The sequence below is a fragment of the Engystomops pustulosus genome, chromosome 1, assembly GCF_040894005.1.
Source record: "Engystomops pustulosus chromosome 1, aEngPut4.maternal, whole genome shotgun sequence".
Taxonomy (NCBI): Eukaryota; Metazoa; Chordata; class Amphibia; order Anura; family Leptodactylidae; genus Engystomops; species Engystomops pustulosus.
In genome coordinates, this window is record NC_092411.1 from 92,072,452 (window position 1) to 92,088,433 (window position 15,982).

Here is a 15,982-nt window from a genome sequence, read left to right on the forward strand (position 1 = left end):
TGTAGTCACAGGCCCCATTTAGGGCATACAAGGGAGCGCTTCCATTTACTGGCACAGACCAAGTTATGTTTCAATAAGCCTATAGGGGGGGGGGGGGGGGTCAAGGACACATCCCTGTATCCTTATGGGCTCAGGCTGCAGAAAAACATGTATGTGCACCCTACATGTACCGAAAGAAACAAGAAAGAACTTATCCTTTCATTTCTCCAGGGCTCAGCACCAGCGTGGCATCCGTCATGTCACCGCAGGCCATTGCTGGTATACAGAGGCTCAGTGGTGAAGCAAAAACCATGGTGCGCACCTGCTACAGCCTTACACAGGTCACAGCCAGAGGCAGCAGTGAGTGCGCATTGTAAAACATCACCGCTAAGACACTAATATACTAACATAGACCAGCAGTGACTGGATATGCCATACTGGACCAAAGCCCAATAGAAAAATAAGTATGTTTTCTCTTGTTTTAATAGGACTTGGGTACAGATCATCAAAACAGCATCAATCTTCAAATCCCTCTACAAAATAAGTAAAGACATCATATATGAAGGACTCTTTAGGAAAGTTCCTTGAAATACAAATCAGAAGAAAAGTAAAAGATATTTTTGACCATAGCCCACAAAAAGACGGAGCCCTGTGTTCCTGCATGCGTTAGCAGAATTTTAGCCCTGTATATATGGGTTAGTGGGACTGTGGACATTCACTGAAGCTTAACACAAGAAACCACAGCAGTTTAGGGGCAGCTGCTTTTACTCCTTAGACATCTGTCACCAACCCCAACTGAAAGTCTCTTATCTGTTCTTATCGTCACACTGAAGTGAAAGAAGACAGATGCAAATTAAAGGTTTGTTATTTTCATTCATCTAAAAAGGGAAAGTTTGGCCATAGATGTATATTGAAGCCATCACCATCTTACAGGTTAGGGTCCAACAACCTACAACTACACCGTTTATCAGTTTTGCCTTTGGTAAACACGGGACACTGAAGCCGGTATCCCACGAAATGAGTAATCAAACATTTTCTAAATTGTGCAATTTGACAGAGTGGTCAGATTTCAGTCCTAGCGCTATCCAAGCATCCATTTTTGCAGTCCTAGAATCCTAGTTCTCAGATTTTCATATCTCTGAACTGCTTCCTTGAGACACGGGCATGAAAAACTGACTGCATTAGGATAGCATCCTTGTGCCTTCCATTTTTTTTTGTGCACTAACTGATTTCAGTGTGTGAGTTTCATGCACCACTCAGATCACGTGTATGCTGCGTTTTTCTCTAAAGAATGGAATCAGCTGCGGTTCCTACTGAAAGTAAACGGTACCTGCAGTTAATTACTGACACTACCTGGATAGAGATCCAACTGAAAGAAACTTACTTAACAGCACGACGCATTGGACAAGATTTCCGGCGCTCTGGGCTGCTAATTAAGCCCTCGCCATGATAGGAGAGGGAGGTGACTTCACGCCTCTCGTGTGACGTCACTCAGCTCACCCATGCTCCCACCATGGGAGATGGAGGTGCAGAGGCGTGCATAATTAGCAGCCCGGAGACCCGGACATCTTGTCCACGTGCTCCGTGTTGCCAATTATAAAAGTTTCTTTTCTAGGCGATTCCAGCGTGTCAAGATTAGCAACGGACAGCGTCAGGATCAAGGTGAAGAGGAGCGGGGGTGAGTCACAGACACAGATCTTGCAAAAACTAGAAATCCTTGAAATATGGATTCTTGACCAAAATACATGTTTTTTTGGTCTTGCATCTGCATTTCATGGAGTACCATAAACTATAGTCTATGAGGGGAATTTATAAATTCTTGCCCACTGGTTTTCCATTGTACCCGATATTTATAAAGCCCTATCCTTCCTGGACTTCCTTGTTTGCTGCCTGCATAAGCCAGAAAAGCAGCGAAGACTATGGCCAAAACTGCCACCAGGTCAAACCTGAGAGATCTCATGCAGATCTACTTAACCCTGTCCCACCGCAGCCCTTTCATTTTTCACTCCCCACTTTCAAAAATCTATAACTTTTTTATATTTTTAAGTATTTTTATGTACAGAACTGTGTGCTGGCTTGTTTTCTGCATAACAAATTGCACTTCAAAATTATGTCATTTAATATTCCATTGTGTGTACTGAGAAGCAGGAAAAAAAATTCCAAATGCAGTGAAATTGATGAAAACACACATTTGCGCCGTTTTCATACTTCGGTGTACAGAGCTGTGGGTGGTGTCAATTTTTGCGAATTTTGATGACATTTTCAAAGCTTCCAGTTTTAGGACCAAGACCTTTTGATCACTTTCTACAGAATTTTTTTCTATTTTTCAAAATGGCAAAAAAGTCCCATTTTCAACTTTACGGGGTTAAACAGTGAAACACTGTGGGCACTCAGGCCATCACCAGAGATGACTCCAGGTATCTTCCTGCAGTCCCAGAAAGCCCAGGACTTGCTGTGCACAGAGCTATTTTAAAGGGACAGCTGTACCTTGGACTATTTCCTGCTTTATTGGTGTCCTCAAGGTGCTGGTATCAATGAAAACTGTGACAGAGAAGGGAGTATAAATCACAAATTAAATTTCTGTGTTGGCACTTTGCGATAAATAAGTGGTTCTTTGTTGTAGTTTGGGCACTCGGTCTCTAAAAGGTTTACCATCACTGCCCTAGGGTATATTAACCCTAGGTTGTCTGATCGATCCCATCATATACTGCCATACTACAGATCCACCTCATTAATTACAATGTGCTAATTGCACATTGTAATGAATGGGTTAAAACGAGACAGCCTCGGGTCTAAGGAAGACCTGAGGCTATCATGGCGACTGGACGCCACCCCCTTGATAATGTCACGGGAAGTGACGATCTTCGCCAAGATGGTGGAGCTCATGCACAGAGCTGCTGGTGGCGATAGGTGGGTTAACAACCCGGAATTGGTGCCAGCACCGATCGCGAGCGTTATCAGTAAGCCTTTGCTGCATATTATCGGCTATGCAGAGGGCTCTGCCCGTGAGTCCTCTCCATGTGTGACCCGACGTGTGACATACTATTACTTTACATGCTGGAGCCCACTAGTAGATCTAGGATGTCTGGCATTTAAATTGCTTGTCTTAATACACAAAAGAAAACAGCAAACCACTGTAAAATGGTTTGAATGTCCTTGGAGACAAAGAGCAACACTTCAGTCCATCAGGTAAGTATACAGGATCTCAGGTGTGTTCCTCTCCCTTCTAGAATTGTACACAGCACATTGCTTTTCTTTCACACTTTTAGTTCTCTGTGCCATGAATAAGGACGTTGCTGTCCAAAACATGTAGGATGGGAGCAGTCGCACTACTTGTTTTGTGCTGGGGTGCTCAAATATGCTGTTTTTAAATGTTATTTATTAAACTTCATGCTTATTTTGGATGCTGGAGAATTTTCTTTCTTCCTGCCTTTCTTAATAACATCTCCCCTATTAGTGATTCAGTAAGAAGCTGATTTTTACCTCTAGTGCATCCTATGTGTATGAATTCCTGGCAAAGTTTATTAATGTCCACTCTTCTAATCCTCGGACCTGGCACGCATACCCTTACCAGGACCCCACAGAGTGATCTACATACGGCCTCTACATATGTCACTGGCCAGTTTTGTGTCTAGGCTGCTTACCATGATGGTTTTGCACCTAACATTCTTTCCATGTGTCAGTATTTAGAATTTGGATTTGTCCAAGGATAAGTCATAAATCTGTGTGCTGTCAGCATTCTTCATGGACCAGAACCAGGTCATCTCCAATGACTTATCCTTTTTTTCCTATATCCCCAATGACTGTGTTGTGTCCAATAAAAGAGAAGATGAAAGAACATGGTGGAGGCTTAGGGGGAGGATAAGGTGAGTATCTGCTATACACGATGCTACCCTGGGGGAGGGATGGATGGATGGATACACAGGTATACACGGACATGAGAACAATAGGCACAGCAGCTCCATGCAGGACACAGGATGCGCTTACCCTCCCTGGCAGCTCCCTCTCCAGGGCACGGAAGTCATTATTCCACACCAGGATATGCAGGGGATAGTTGGCTTGCGGCTCCTCTTCGGCACTCATCCTACTGGGCCGGCTGAGCTCGTGCTCCGGGTCACCACACTCTCCGATACAACTTTCCTGAAGAGGGAAGAGCCGGGAGGCTCACAAGTGACAGCTGCAGGGGGGACACAAAACCAGGGCCATCACTCTCCGAGGCAGCGCTAGAGGCGGCGCAGGCGCACACAGCGGGATGCTGAGGAGTGCGCCACACCCCGCCGTCCCCTCCATCAGCCGGCACACTAGCGCAGCGGCCATTGTCACCGTGCTGGGGAGGGGCTGCCCTGTCCTAGAGACATCGGTAGTCCCTGGCGTTACCTGTAAATAATGAGGCCTGGCCTCCGTGATACAAGCCATGTCTATGCCGTAGCGCCACATCTAGCTATACACCGCCACAGCGGCCTCACTACTTCTAAGCCGCGCACCTGCAGTGCCCCAGCGCCCGTTACCTGCACAGCTTGAGAACGCAGACACATACGGAAGTTGGAGCAGCCTCTTGCGTTCCAAAATGTGCGTGTCACGTCTCTCTGTGCCTGCACTGCTGTACGTGCGGCCGCCGGTTGTAGGCGGGACAGAAATGTGACATATTGCAGGTCTTGTGCTGAGCTTCCATTCGCTGTACAGTAATTAGACCACGCCCACTGCTCAGATGATTGGATTGACTGTAAGCGTTTGGCTGACAGTGAAGGTGTGTGGGCACCTTTCGGCTACCACAGGACATACAGGCTGTAGAGCTTAGGGTGTGTTACACGTTCAGATGTCCACACCAGCAGTGGAGGAGCACCTCACAATGATATGTTCTCACCTATGGTGTAGTGATGTGCCCTTGACCAACAAGCCGGCTCTTTCAAGTGAACCACTGGCGTTGGCTCATTTAACCCCGCCCCTATTCAACTCACCTCGCCCCCTTTCAACCTGATACAATGGGGCTTATCAACTAAGGGTCCGTGGACCACACTTTCATTGGATATTCTGCCGTTTTTGGGTTTCACAGGGCTGTGGCAGGTATTTAGAAAGGGCGCACGTGATTGGATTTTGGCGCAATTGCATCGGCTTCCATGAGACATAAATCGGGGGGGGGGGGTGGCCGTCGGACGATCCGACTGATTCGGATTGAGCATGGGATTTAACTTTAAAATTGTGTCGCAAGCCATGCACTTATATACATTGGGAAGAAGATGGTGAACTCCGGTGGACCTGAGCGGGGAAGCGACACATGCAGGAAATCGGGCGCACGATCTTAGTGAACCATGGCACAAGGCATTCCCGACGGACATTCCGGATCGAGGAACGTGCCAGGGACTGCTAAGTAAATGTGCCCCAATGTGTCGAGTGGGGTGACTGGCTGAACTATTGCTCCGTATTATACATTTAATAAGGAGCCAGAAGGGCCGGCTCACCTAGAAGAGCTGGACTTGCCAACACTACTATGGTGATCCACGCCTGCTTTTTGGCTTCAAAACTGCATCTGAATATCTGAATGTGGGAATACACCTTACTATATTGATTTAGGAAAAAGCCTTATTATCAGATTTGAAAGATGATCAGCAGAGGTCCAGCCGCCAGTTAACCCTTTCACTACCAAGTGTTTCTGGAAATTTAGTTATTGGCGAGAGCAATTTTTACAGTTTTAGCAAGTATAAATAAAACCGAAATTATAGCATAAATTATACTAAATCCCAACAAACAATATATTTTCTGAAAGCAGGCATTCCATTTTCAAAATTATTAATAATGAATTATTAATTATTATTTATTAATTATTAATTTTCATTAAAGGAGTCCTACCACCATAGATCTACCTATTAAGGTAGATGTGGTGGTAGTTGCCTCTAATGTAAGTAAGGATAGCCCTTTTAAGGGTTAATCCTTTACTCCCCTTTATCTTTTTTTCTATCTTAATTGTGATAATATGCTAATTTACCTAAGAGGCTATGCAGACCAGCTACTCCACGCCCCAGTAGTCTCCTTGATTCTCCGACCAGATATCTTCAGCGCGCAGCTACGAGCGCAAAGCCAGCGTTGCACATGCGCAGTAGTTCCGGCTTCACACCCGAGACCACGCAGCCGGCGGCCTGCGTTCTGCACATGCGCAGACGAGGGTGCGCAGCTATGAGGATAAAGATATCTGGATAGGAGGATCAAGAAGGCTACTGGGGTGTGGAATAGCCTCAGTTCCGGCTACTCCACACCCCAGTAGCCTCTTTGGTAAATTAGCATATTATCACAATTAATGATTAAAAAAGATAAAGGGGACTAAAGGATTAGCCCTAAAAAGGGCTATCCTTACATACATTAGAGGCAACTACCACCAGATCTACCTTAATAGGTAGATGGTGGTGGTAGGTTTCCTTTAAAGAGTTTATAGACATAGAAGTATTATAAAATTTTATATTCACAGTGTAGACTTTTATATAAAATGCCTAAAGATTGATTTTGATGGCACAATATGTGCCCTAAATAGAAAGTATTAAGCTTCACAACTCCTAAATGTAATAGTTGAACATGTATAAAGTTTACAGATACCTAAAATTTTCATATGTTCACATGAATAAATCATCCTAATATCACTAAAACTGAAATAACCAACAATCTGCTTTTCAGCTAGAAATGTTTAGAGTCTCAAGAATACTAAAACATAAACCATGCCATATTTGTTGGCAATCCACAAATGTGTTTAAAAATATATAACGGACAAAGTAAAAAGCTCATTTTTTTCTCAGAAATCACCCCCTACCATGTATACAAACATAGGGGCACATTTACTTACATGGTCCCTGTGCGATCCCCGAGGTGCGTTGTCCAACGAGGATGAAGTCTGCCGCAATTTAACAAGAGTGTGTGCCCGAGATCCTGCATGTGTCCCTTCCCCGCAGAGGTCCGCTGGAATTCATCTTCCTGGTGCATGTGAGTGCATGTCTTGCGACACAATTTGAATTTTAAATCCTGCCCTTACTCTGAATCATTCGGGTTGTCCCACAGCCACGCCCCACAATTCATGTCGCATGAAAGTCGGCGCAATTGTTAAATGCGCCACAAACGGAAATTGTCGGGAAACCCGACAGAAATGCGGTCTGTGGACCCTTAATAAATGTGCCCCTTAATCTTTCGATTCACACACACTAACACCGTTATGCAACTTTGCAGCAAAAATAAAATGCTAAAATTACATGAAAATTAAAAATTTCCTCTAAATTAAGCACAAACACACACTGCTGATATAAGAAAAAATGTATTTTCCTAAAAACAGTAAGATGTAAGGATTTCATACATCCCCCACACATGTATAGTTTTTTAACAAAATATGCCTCAACGGGAACGTTAAATCCGCAGGGTGCACTAAACAATATTTGCAGAAAATTGCACTGAGCTTCACACAGATATATTATTGTATACCCCCTGTATTGTACACAACAGTAACCAAAATAAAAAACTATGGGACACATTTACTTACCTGGTCCCGTCGCGATCCCCGAGGTGTGTTGTCTGCCGTGATTCATGAAGATCGTGCGTCTGTCGCTTCCCCCGCTGAGGTCTGCTGGAGTTCACCTTCTTTTTCCTGATGCTTGTAAGTGCGTGTCTTGTGACACTATTTTAAAGTTAAATCCCGTGTGAAGTCCGAATCCGTCAGGTTGTCTGACGGCCATGCCCCCCGATTTGCGTTGCATGAAAGTTGGCGCGATTGCGCCCAAATCCGATCACATGCGCCAAAAAACCCTGTTAAATGCGGCGCAAAATGGAAATTGTCAGGAAACCCGACAAAAAATGCGGTCCCCAGACCCGTAAATAAGCCCCTATTTGTCCACACACCAAGCTAACGAGATAACAAAAGTCACTTTTAGAGGTGCTGCATTGTATTAGCTGCACAATAATGGAATCTTCCGTAGTTCATAAAAATTCAAGTAAAAACGCCATAACATGAGGGAGGGTGATGTGAAATAAAAACTTTATTCAGGAATGTCTGTGTGTTTTTGTGTTACATATAACTTTATCTACATTTTCTGAGTCGCGGTGTTAATATGTAGCCACATTAGGCAGAGAGGATCTAACGTAATATGTAGCCACATTAGGCAGAGAGGATCTAACGTTCATCATTTCCCTAAATGTAGCTAAAAAAAAAACACATAGCGCCTCTGGTTCAATGACATATTTTTATAAAATAATTTTTTCATCTCAAAGAAGCTTGAAATGAATAAGCTATACCAGTGATGGCGAACCTTTTACAGGCCGAGTGCCCAAACTACATCCAAAATCCACTTATTTATCATGAAGTGCCAGCATGGAATTTTATACCTTAACTTACTGCTACTTGTTCTTCCACATCTTTCAATTGTATCGGCCGCCTGAGGCCACCAATATAGTTGACAGAAGGAAGGCAAATTCAAGCTATCATTATAGCTTCTTTCAAGGGTCTCTCTGTACAGGAAGAAATGGTGGGTCCCGCCGGATGATCTCCAAAGATATTGCAGTTCTGTCAACACCTTCTTACTTTCCCTGCAGTTCCAAACACCCAATAAAGTGTCACTTTAAAATAGCGCTGAAAACAGCATCTCTTAAGTTGAAGATTCAGTGTTTCCTTGGACAATGGCCTGAGTGCCCGCAGAAAGGGCTCCGAGTGCCACCTCTGGCACCCGTGCCATAGGTTCGCCATCACTGAGCTATACAGTGTCCAGTAATCCAGTAAAAGGCAGTGATGGAGAACCTTGAGAGCCTGAGTGCCCAAACTTCAACCAAAAGCCACTTATTTATTGCAAAGTGCCAGCACAGCAATTTAAGCAGCAATTTATTTCTCCTTGTTCTTTGACAACTTTCAATCTTTCAGCCTCCTAAGCACACCAACACAGTTGAATGGAGGAGGGCAAATTTGTCTATCATTGCAGGAAGATTCTTTGAGTCGTCTGGTGAACTTCATTCTGGGGTGATGGCCTGGGTGCCCTCTGAGTGCCGCCTCTGGCACCCGTGCCATAGGTTTGCCGCCAGTCCCCTAAGGTAACAAGCATGTGAGTAGGGACAGTCAACCACACTAAATTTGGTAGTAGATGTCCTTCAACTTATTAGTTTATTTTTATTTCTTTTTTACTTGTCCCACTATAGGATATGGACAAGCAATCGTTGGATGGATCTTTGTGCCTTAGAGAAAGCTTTGTTTCTATGCCTTGCACTGCTATTATAATTTCCCGTTGTGACCCTGTTTCACGGGTGCCCCCGAGATCCATGTTGCGGATTGCGGGTGCACCTGTGCTCCACTGTGTGCCGCTGCTCTCCCTGCTCCCCCAGGTTTATACTTACATCTCCCGCTTCCTGGCTCCGGTCCCTGGCTCCTGCTCGTCTGGCGGCGCTTCTGCTGTTGGACGAGCTTGCGCGCCCCCGCTCTGCACGCCCGACTCTCCAAGAGTTTAAAGGGCCAGTGTCCTCCTTATTGGTTGGCATCCTGGCTCTGCTATATAGCCGGGCGACTCTCAGCATCCCCTGCCGGATCTTCAGGTCATTCTACTGAAGAGAAAGCCTTCCTAAGCGTTTCCTGACACCTCTGTGTTCCCGTTGTGTTCCTATGGTGTTCCCGTGTTCCTGTGCCGTTCCTTTGGCGGTCCCGTAATCCTGTGCCGCTCCCGTAATCCTGTGGCGGTCCCATAATCCTGTGGTGCTTCGGTTATCGTGTGGCCTTCTGAGGTCCTGCCAGCCGTCCATCCGAGGTCCTGCCAGCCGTCCATTCGAGGTCCTGCCATCCCGAGGTCCTGCCATCCCGAGGTCCTGCCTTCCGGGGTCCTGCCATCCCGAGGTCCTGCTTTCTCGTGGTCCCGCCTGCCCTGTGTCCCTACCTTGGCTGCCACCGCGAGCCTAGTCGCACCCGTGGAGCGACCTGGTGGCTCCGCGCCGCAGCAAGACTATCCCGCTTTGCAGCGGAATCTGGCGAAGACTAGGAGTCCACTTAGACTCCGCTCCTGGGTTGCGTTTGGCATCTTTATCCCCCACGGTGGTCCAGGGAGTCCACAGACTTTAGTCCAAAGGGACTATTCCCATAGACTGTGACACCCTGTTTCCTGATGGTACCACGCCGCATCAACTCCAACGCACTTTGCACAGGCTCTGGTGAAAAACAGGTACCACATAGACTCCAGTCCCAGGTGTCAGCTTACATGATCGTTCGCAGTGGTCCAGTGGGCCCACTGTCTCTGGTGCGTGACAGTAAAATCCGGCCATGGATTCCGCCATGGTTCCGCTCCCTGAACTGGCTGATCGTATGATCGTAGTCCAGCAGTCAACGACATATTGCAGCAATTGATGGCTACTCACCAACAGCGTCAAGCTCCTGCGGCTCCTCCTGCCACTCCGGTTAGGCTGCCTTCGGCTGAACCTAGGCTAAGACTTTCCATTCCATCAAAGAATGATGGGGACCCCAAGTTGTGCAGGTGTTTTATCACTCAGTGCTCCCTGCACATTGAGCTTATGCTGACAATTCATCACGGAACGGCCTAGGGTGGCATTCATCATCAGCCTCCTCTCTAGGAAGGTCCTGGCATGGGTTACTCCCCTCTGGGACAGAAAAGACCCGGTTGCTGACATCACCTCCTTCTTTGCTGAGTTCCAGCCCATCTTTGAGGAACCTGCACAGGCGCCTGCACTACTCAACATGCATCAAGGGAATTCATTTGTTGGTGACTATGCTTTTTGGTTCCGTACTTTGGCCTCTGGGCTAGCCTGGAAAGAAGCAGCCCAGATAGCAGCCTTTAAAAATTGACTTTTGGGAGTTAAAGACGCGCTGTCTGCACATGACCTGCTGTCTACTATGAGTGATCTCATCTCTTTGGCCACTTTGATTGATATCCGGTTTATGGAGCGCTCTGAGGAGCAACATCTCGAACAAGAGCAAGTCCGGGCCCGACCTTTGCCTCACTTGGCTCCTGCCTTCCAAAGACCACTTTAGCCAACTGCCATGACAGCTGCAGAGGAAGAGGTGCAGGTGGACAGAGCTCTGCTGTCTTCCCAGGAACGCTACAGCCGACGTCAGGAGAACCTCTGCCACTATTTTGCCAGCCCGGAACACTTCCTTCAGACCTGTCCACTCCATCCTCAGCATCCGGGAAACTAACGCAGGGTTCTTTAGAGAAGCGTCCCTAGGTGAAAACAAAACTTCTCCACATCTGAACATACCTCTGAACATCAGCTCCGGGACAGGTAATTAGTTTCCATCCTCTGCCTTCCTAGATTCCGGTTCAGCAGGAAACTTTGTGGATGCTGGCCTGGTCTCTCAGTACCGTCTTCCTGTGGTCCGTCTCGAGAAGCCACTGGTTATCTTGTCAGTCAGTAGGAAGATTCTCCAAGACCTGGTTCGGTACTGCACTAAACCCCTATTCCTACACAAGGAATACTTGCACAAGGAGAGACTTTCCTTTTACGTGACGGTGCATGTCTTCAGTTCTTCTGGGTCACGTTGTCTGGAATTACCTTTTCCCCTTCTCTGGCGCCTCCCTTTCGAAGTCCTCCAAGCCTCTGATGGATCTCCTGGCTCCATATGTGGACTTTGCTGATGTTTTTTAGGAGAATCAAGCAGAGAGTCACCTCACTGCCCCTATGATTGCCCTACTGACCTGCTGCCGGGTGCATCTCCTCCATGGGGTCAGTGTACCCACTGTCCCCACTGTTCCCGAAAGAGCTGCAATGTCAGCCTACATGAAAGAGAATCTACAGAGGGGGATCATATGTTAGTCCTCTTCTCCTGTCGGTGTAGGGTTCTTCTCTGTGGCCAAAAGGTATGGGTCACTCTGTCCATGTATAGACTATTGTGGCCTAAACAAGATAACCGTGAAGAACCTCTATCCAGGTCTTCACCAAACTAGACCTCCATGGGGCATATAATTTCATCCGGATCCGGATTTCAATGGCCTTTACGCCAGACTCGAAAAGTGGCAGTTCCACCAGAATTGTCTTCCCTTTCTCGGCTTTTTATCATCTCTGATAACGGTCTACAGATGGATCTCGCTAAGTTGTCTGCAGTTCTGCAATGGCCTCACCCGGTAGGACTACGTGCGATACAGAGGTTCCTGGACTTTGCCAATTACTACCGGCAGTTTATTCCGCACGTCTCCTCTCTTGTTTCTCCCATTGTAGCACTGACCAAGAAGAACGCCAATCCCAGACTCTGGCCCTCGGCGGCTGAAGAAACCTTCTCTAGACTGAAGTCAGTCTTTGCCTTGGCCACAGTTCTTACCTGGCCTGATACGGAGAAGACATTCCAGCTGGAAGTTGATGCCTCCTCAGTAGGAGCTGGAGCAGTGCTTACCCAGAAAGGGTCCAATGGCCGAACTCTGACTTGAGGGTTCTTCTCAAAGACTTTCTCCTCCGCAGAGAGGAATTACTCCATAGGGAACCAAGAGCTATTGGCCATAAAACTTGCTTTAGATGAGTGGTGCTATCTTCTAGAAGGAGCTCGTCATCCGGTCTATATCTACACCGACCACAAGAATCTCCAGACTGCTCAGCGCCTCAATCCTCGACAGGCTCTCTGGTTTCTCTTATTTTCTTGGTTCAATTTCTTGATTCACTTTCGTCCAGCCGAGAAGAACATCAAGGTGGATGCCCTCTCTCGTGCCTCTGATGTTGTTGGGGAAGAACCGGCTCGTCATATCGTTCCCCTGGAACCACTAGTTGTTGCTGCTCCTGTGGACCTACTCCAGCTTCCTCCTGGCAAGACCTATGTCCAACCAGCTCTTCAGAAGAGGATACTGACTTGGGGACTTTGCTCTCGTGTGGCTGGGCAATAAAGGGTTCAGAGAACTATTGCTCTCATATCTCATTATTATTGGTGGCCAGATCTGGTCAAGGACATTCAAGATTTTGTGAGTTCCTGCTCCTCCTGTGCCCGTAACTGGGAAGCGGGGAAAAAAATTCCAAATGCAGTGAAAAAAATGCATTTTCAACGTCTTCTTGTGGGTTTGGATTTTACAGCTTTTACTGTTTGCCCCTAATGACAGTTCTATTATATTCGGTGCGATCATGGGGATAAAAAATGTGCCTCAATCCTCGACAGGCTCTCTGGTTTCTCTTATTTTCTTGGTTCAATTTCTTGATTCATTTTCGTCCAGCCGAGAAGAACATCAAGGTGGATGCCCTCTCTCGTGCCTCTGATGTTGTTGGGGAAGAACCGGCTCGTCATATTCTTCCCCTGGAACGCCTAGTTGTTGCTGCTCCTGTGGACCTACTCCAGCTTCCTCCTGGCAAGACCTATGTCCAACCAGCTCTTCAGAAGAGGATACTGACTTGGGGACTTTGCTCTCGTGTGGCTGGGCACCAAAGGGTTCAGAGATCTATTGCTCTCATATCTCATTATTATTGGTGGCCAGATCTGGTCAAGGACATTCAAGATTTTGTGAGTTCCTGCTCCTCCTGTGCCCGTAACTGGGAAGCGGGGAAAAAAATTCCAAATTCAGTGAAAATGGTGAAAAAAATGCATTTTCAATGTTTTCTTGTGGGTTTGGATTTTACAGCTTTTACTGTTTGCCCCTAATGTCAGTTCTATTATATTCGGTGCGATCATGGGGATAAAAAATGTGTATAGGTTTAATAATGTTTTCATACATTTACAAACATTAAAACCTGTACAATTTTTTTTTTTATCTTCTGGCACCAATAACTTTTTCTTACTTTGGTGTGCGGAGCTCTGGGTGGTATCATCTTGTGCGACTTTTTAAGACGTTTTTAATGCTACCATTTTTAGGACTGTATGGCCTTTTGGTCACTTTTTATTTATTTTTTTTCCCAAAAAATAAAAGTACAATTTTACTTAATATGTTTATGATTTTTACTGTTTACAGGCAGTCCCCGGGTTACATACAAGATAGGGTCTGGAGGTTTGTTCTTAAGTTGAATTTGTATGTAAGTCGAAACTGTATATTTTATAATGGAAGTTCTAGACAATTTTTTTTCTTTTGCCCCAATGACAATTGGAGTTTCAAAATTTTTGGTGTAATTGGACCAAGAATTATCAATAAAGCTTCATTACAGACACTCTACAGCTGATCATTGCAGTCTGGGACTATAGTAAAGCATCCAGAGAGCTTCACCAGAGGTCACAGTGGGCAGAGGGGTCCGTCTGTAACTATGGGTTGTCTGTAAGTTGGGTTGTCCTTAAGTAGGGGACCGCCTGTATTTAAATGTATATCAGTTCTAGGAAAAGGGGGGGTGATTTCAAATTTTTTTTCAGCCCCCCTCGGGTACTTTAACCCTTGGTTGTCTGATGGATCCTACCATATACTGTCATACTACAGTATGTCAGTATATGGGGATTTTTCACCTCATTCATTAAAATGTGCAAATCGCACATTGTAATGAATGGGTTTAAATGAGACAGTTCGGTTTTTGGAAGACTCGAGGCTGTCATGGCCACCATTCGGCACTCCCCAATGACCTTGTGGGAAGCGACCATCTTTTTGAAGCTAGCACGGTGTTATCGGTAAGTCTTTGCAGCAAAGACTTGCCAGCTACGGGGAGCCCTCTCCATGCACCCGTCACGTGCCTTACTGTTATGGCGCGAGTCGGGAAGGGGTTAAATGCTTTCTAAGCAATTGGCAGGGCCTACAATGGAAGGAGTGCATTTTGGCTTTTCTTGGCACAATTCAGACTGCAATGAATTCCAGTTCCTACCCCATATTGGCAGAGAAAGTGTATTATAGAATCCATCCAGAAGTCACATCATTGTGGAAACCTTACTCCATATAGTATCTTTGTATGGGAGTAGTAGTTTTAAGACCCAGCCACTTTTTTCAGAATTAATTAAAAGCTAATGTCAATGATTCGAGATGTGTGGATCCTCTGGACCACCGTGGGAGATGGTACTAGCCGACACCTGGGACCAGAGTCTAAGTGGCACCTGGTCTTCACCAGAGCCCACCGCAAAATGGGATGGTCTTGCTGTGGCAGGGTACCACCAGGTCATTCCACAGGTGCGACTAGCCCACGGTGGCAGCCGAAGTCGAGGTACCTTGGCGGAAGACAGACTCATGGTCAGGTACAGGGTCAGGGCAGGCGGACGAGGTGCAACGTCAAAGTCCAATCCGGGGTCAACAATGGGAGGTCCAGGCAGATGGGAACAGGAACACAGGCACATGGGACACAGAAACGCAGAAGAGACAGGAACGCAAGAGACACAGGAATGCAGGAATATTGCTGGGGAGCTTTTTCTAAGGCTGTGAGGCACAAAGATCAGGCAGGGCAGGAAGGGAGGTGTGAGATTATAAGGTGGAGGTGTTCAGCCAGCGCACCAATCAGCGGTGCGCTGGCCCTTTACATTTTCGACAGCCGGTGAGTCCCAGTTCGGGAGAGGTGAGTTCGGGCCTGCGGTAGGAGCAGGGGCACACAGAGGGACACGGGCGTGCTCACGATCCGAGACATAAAACAATATACATTTTGCTTTATATTCCCAACCATGTTTCTTTTATGAGTAAGGGAAACTGAAGAAATGGAACCCAATGCTTACAGCCTCATAATAATGATTTAGAGGTATAATGAGAATTTTAAGTTTGAAGCGGCCAATCAATGAGAGGAGTAGATGCATGGCATAAATACATGGAAATTTCTAAAAGGACATTAACACCTTAAGGACGCAGCCATTTTGTAGCTTAAGGCTCAGCCCCATTTTTTGTATTCTGACATGTGTCGATTTATACGGTTAGAACTTTTTAACACTGTTACTTATCAAAGCGATTCTGAGATTGTTTTTTTATCTCACATGTTGTACTTCATTTTAGTGGTAAATGTTGGCTGATAAGTTTAGCGTTTATTTACAAAAAAAAATATGATTTTTTTGAAAAATTTGGCATTTTTGAAATTCGTAATAATCCTGTTTTCAGGCAGACAGATTTACCTCCTATATAAGTTGCTTAATAACATTTCCCATATGTCTACTTTACATTTTCAGAATTTTTGGAATTGTCTGGATGATTTATTT

The 15,982-nt window shown here is 45.9% G+C and overlaps 2 protein-coding genes across 4 annotated transcripts in view; one reads left to right on the forward strand and one right to left on the reverse strand.

Annotated features, from left to right (window-relative positions):
* The window catches only part of ANKRD13A (ankyrin repeat domain 13A), a 28,452-nt gene extending 23,542 nt beyond the window's left edge, over positions 1 to 4,910 (reverse strand). The window contains exons 1-2 of one of the 3 annotated variants that reach the window (XM_072147169.1): positions 4,844 to 4,910; positions 3,967 to 4,156 (exon numbers count right to left, since the gene is read on the reverse strand). In XM_072147169.1, the coding sequence (XP_072003270.1) occupies positions 3,967 to 4,062 (96 nt within the window). In that variant the 5' untranslated portion in view covers positions 4,063 to 4,156; positions 4,844 to 4,910. The other 2 variants (XM_072147151.1, XM_072147161.1) reach the window with 2 other exon arrangements.
* Positions 4,911 to 11,882: 6,972 nt separating this feature from the next.
* On the forward strand, positions 11,883 to 12,353 carry LOC140105743 (uncharacterized). Its single transcript, XM_072130129.1, has one exon. The coding sequence runs from the start codon at positions 11,883 to 11,885 to the stop codon at positions 12,351 to 12,353; it is 471 nt and encodes a 156-aa protein (XP_071986230.1).
* Positions 12,354 to 15,982: the final 3,629 nt, after the last annotated feature.

Coding starts and splice junctions, on each gene's coding strand:
- LOC140105743 (XM_072130129.1), top strand. CDS start 11,883: ATGGGGCATATAATTTCATCCGGATCCGGATTTCAATGGCCTTTACGC.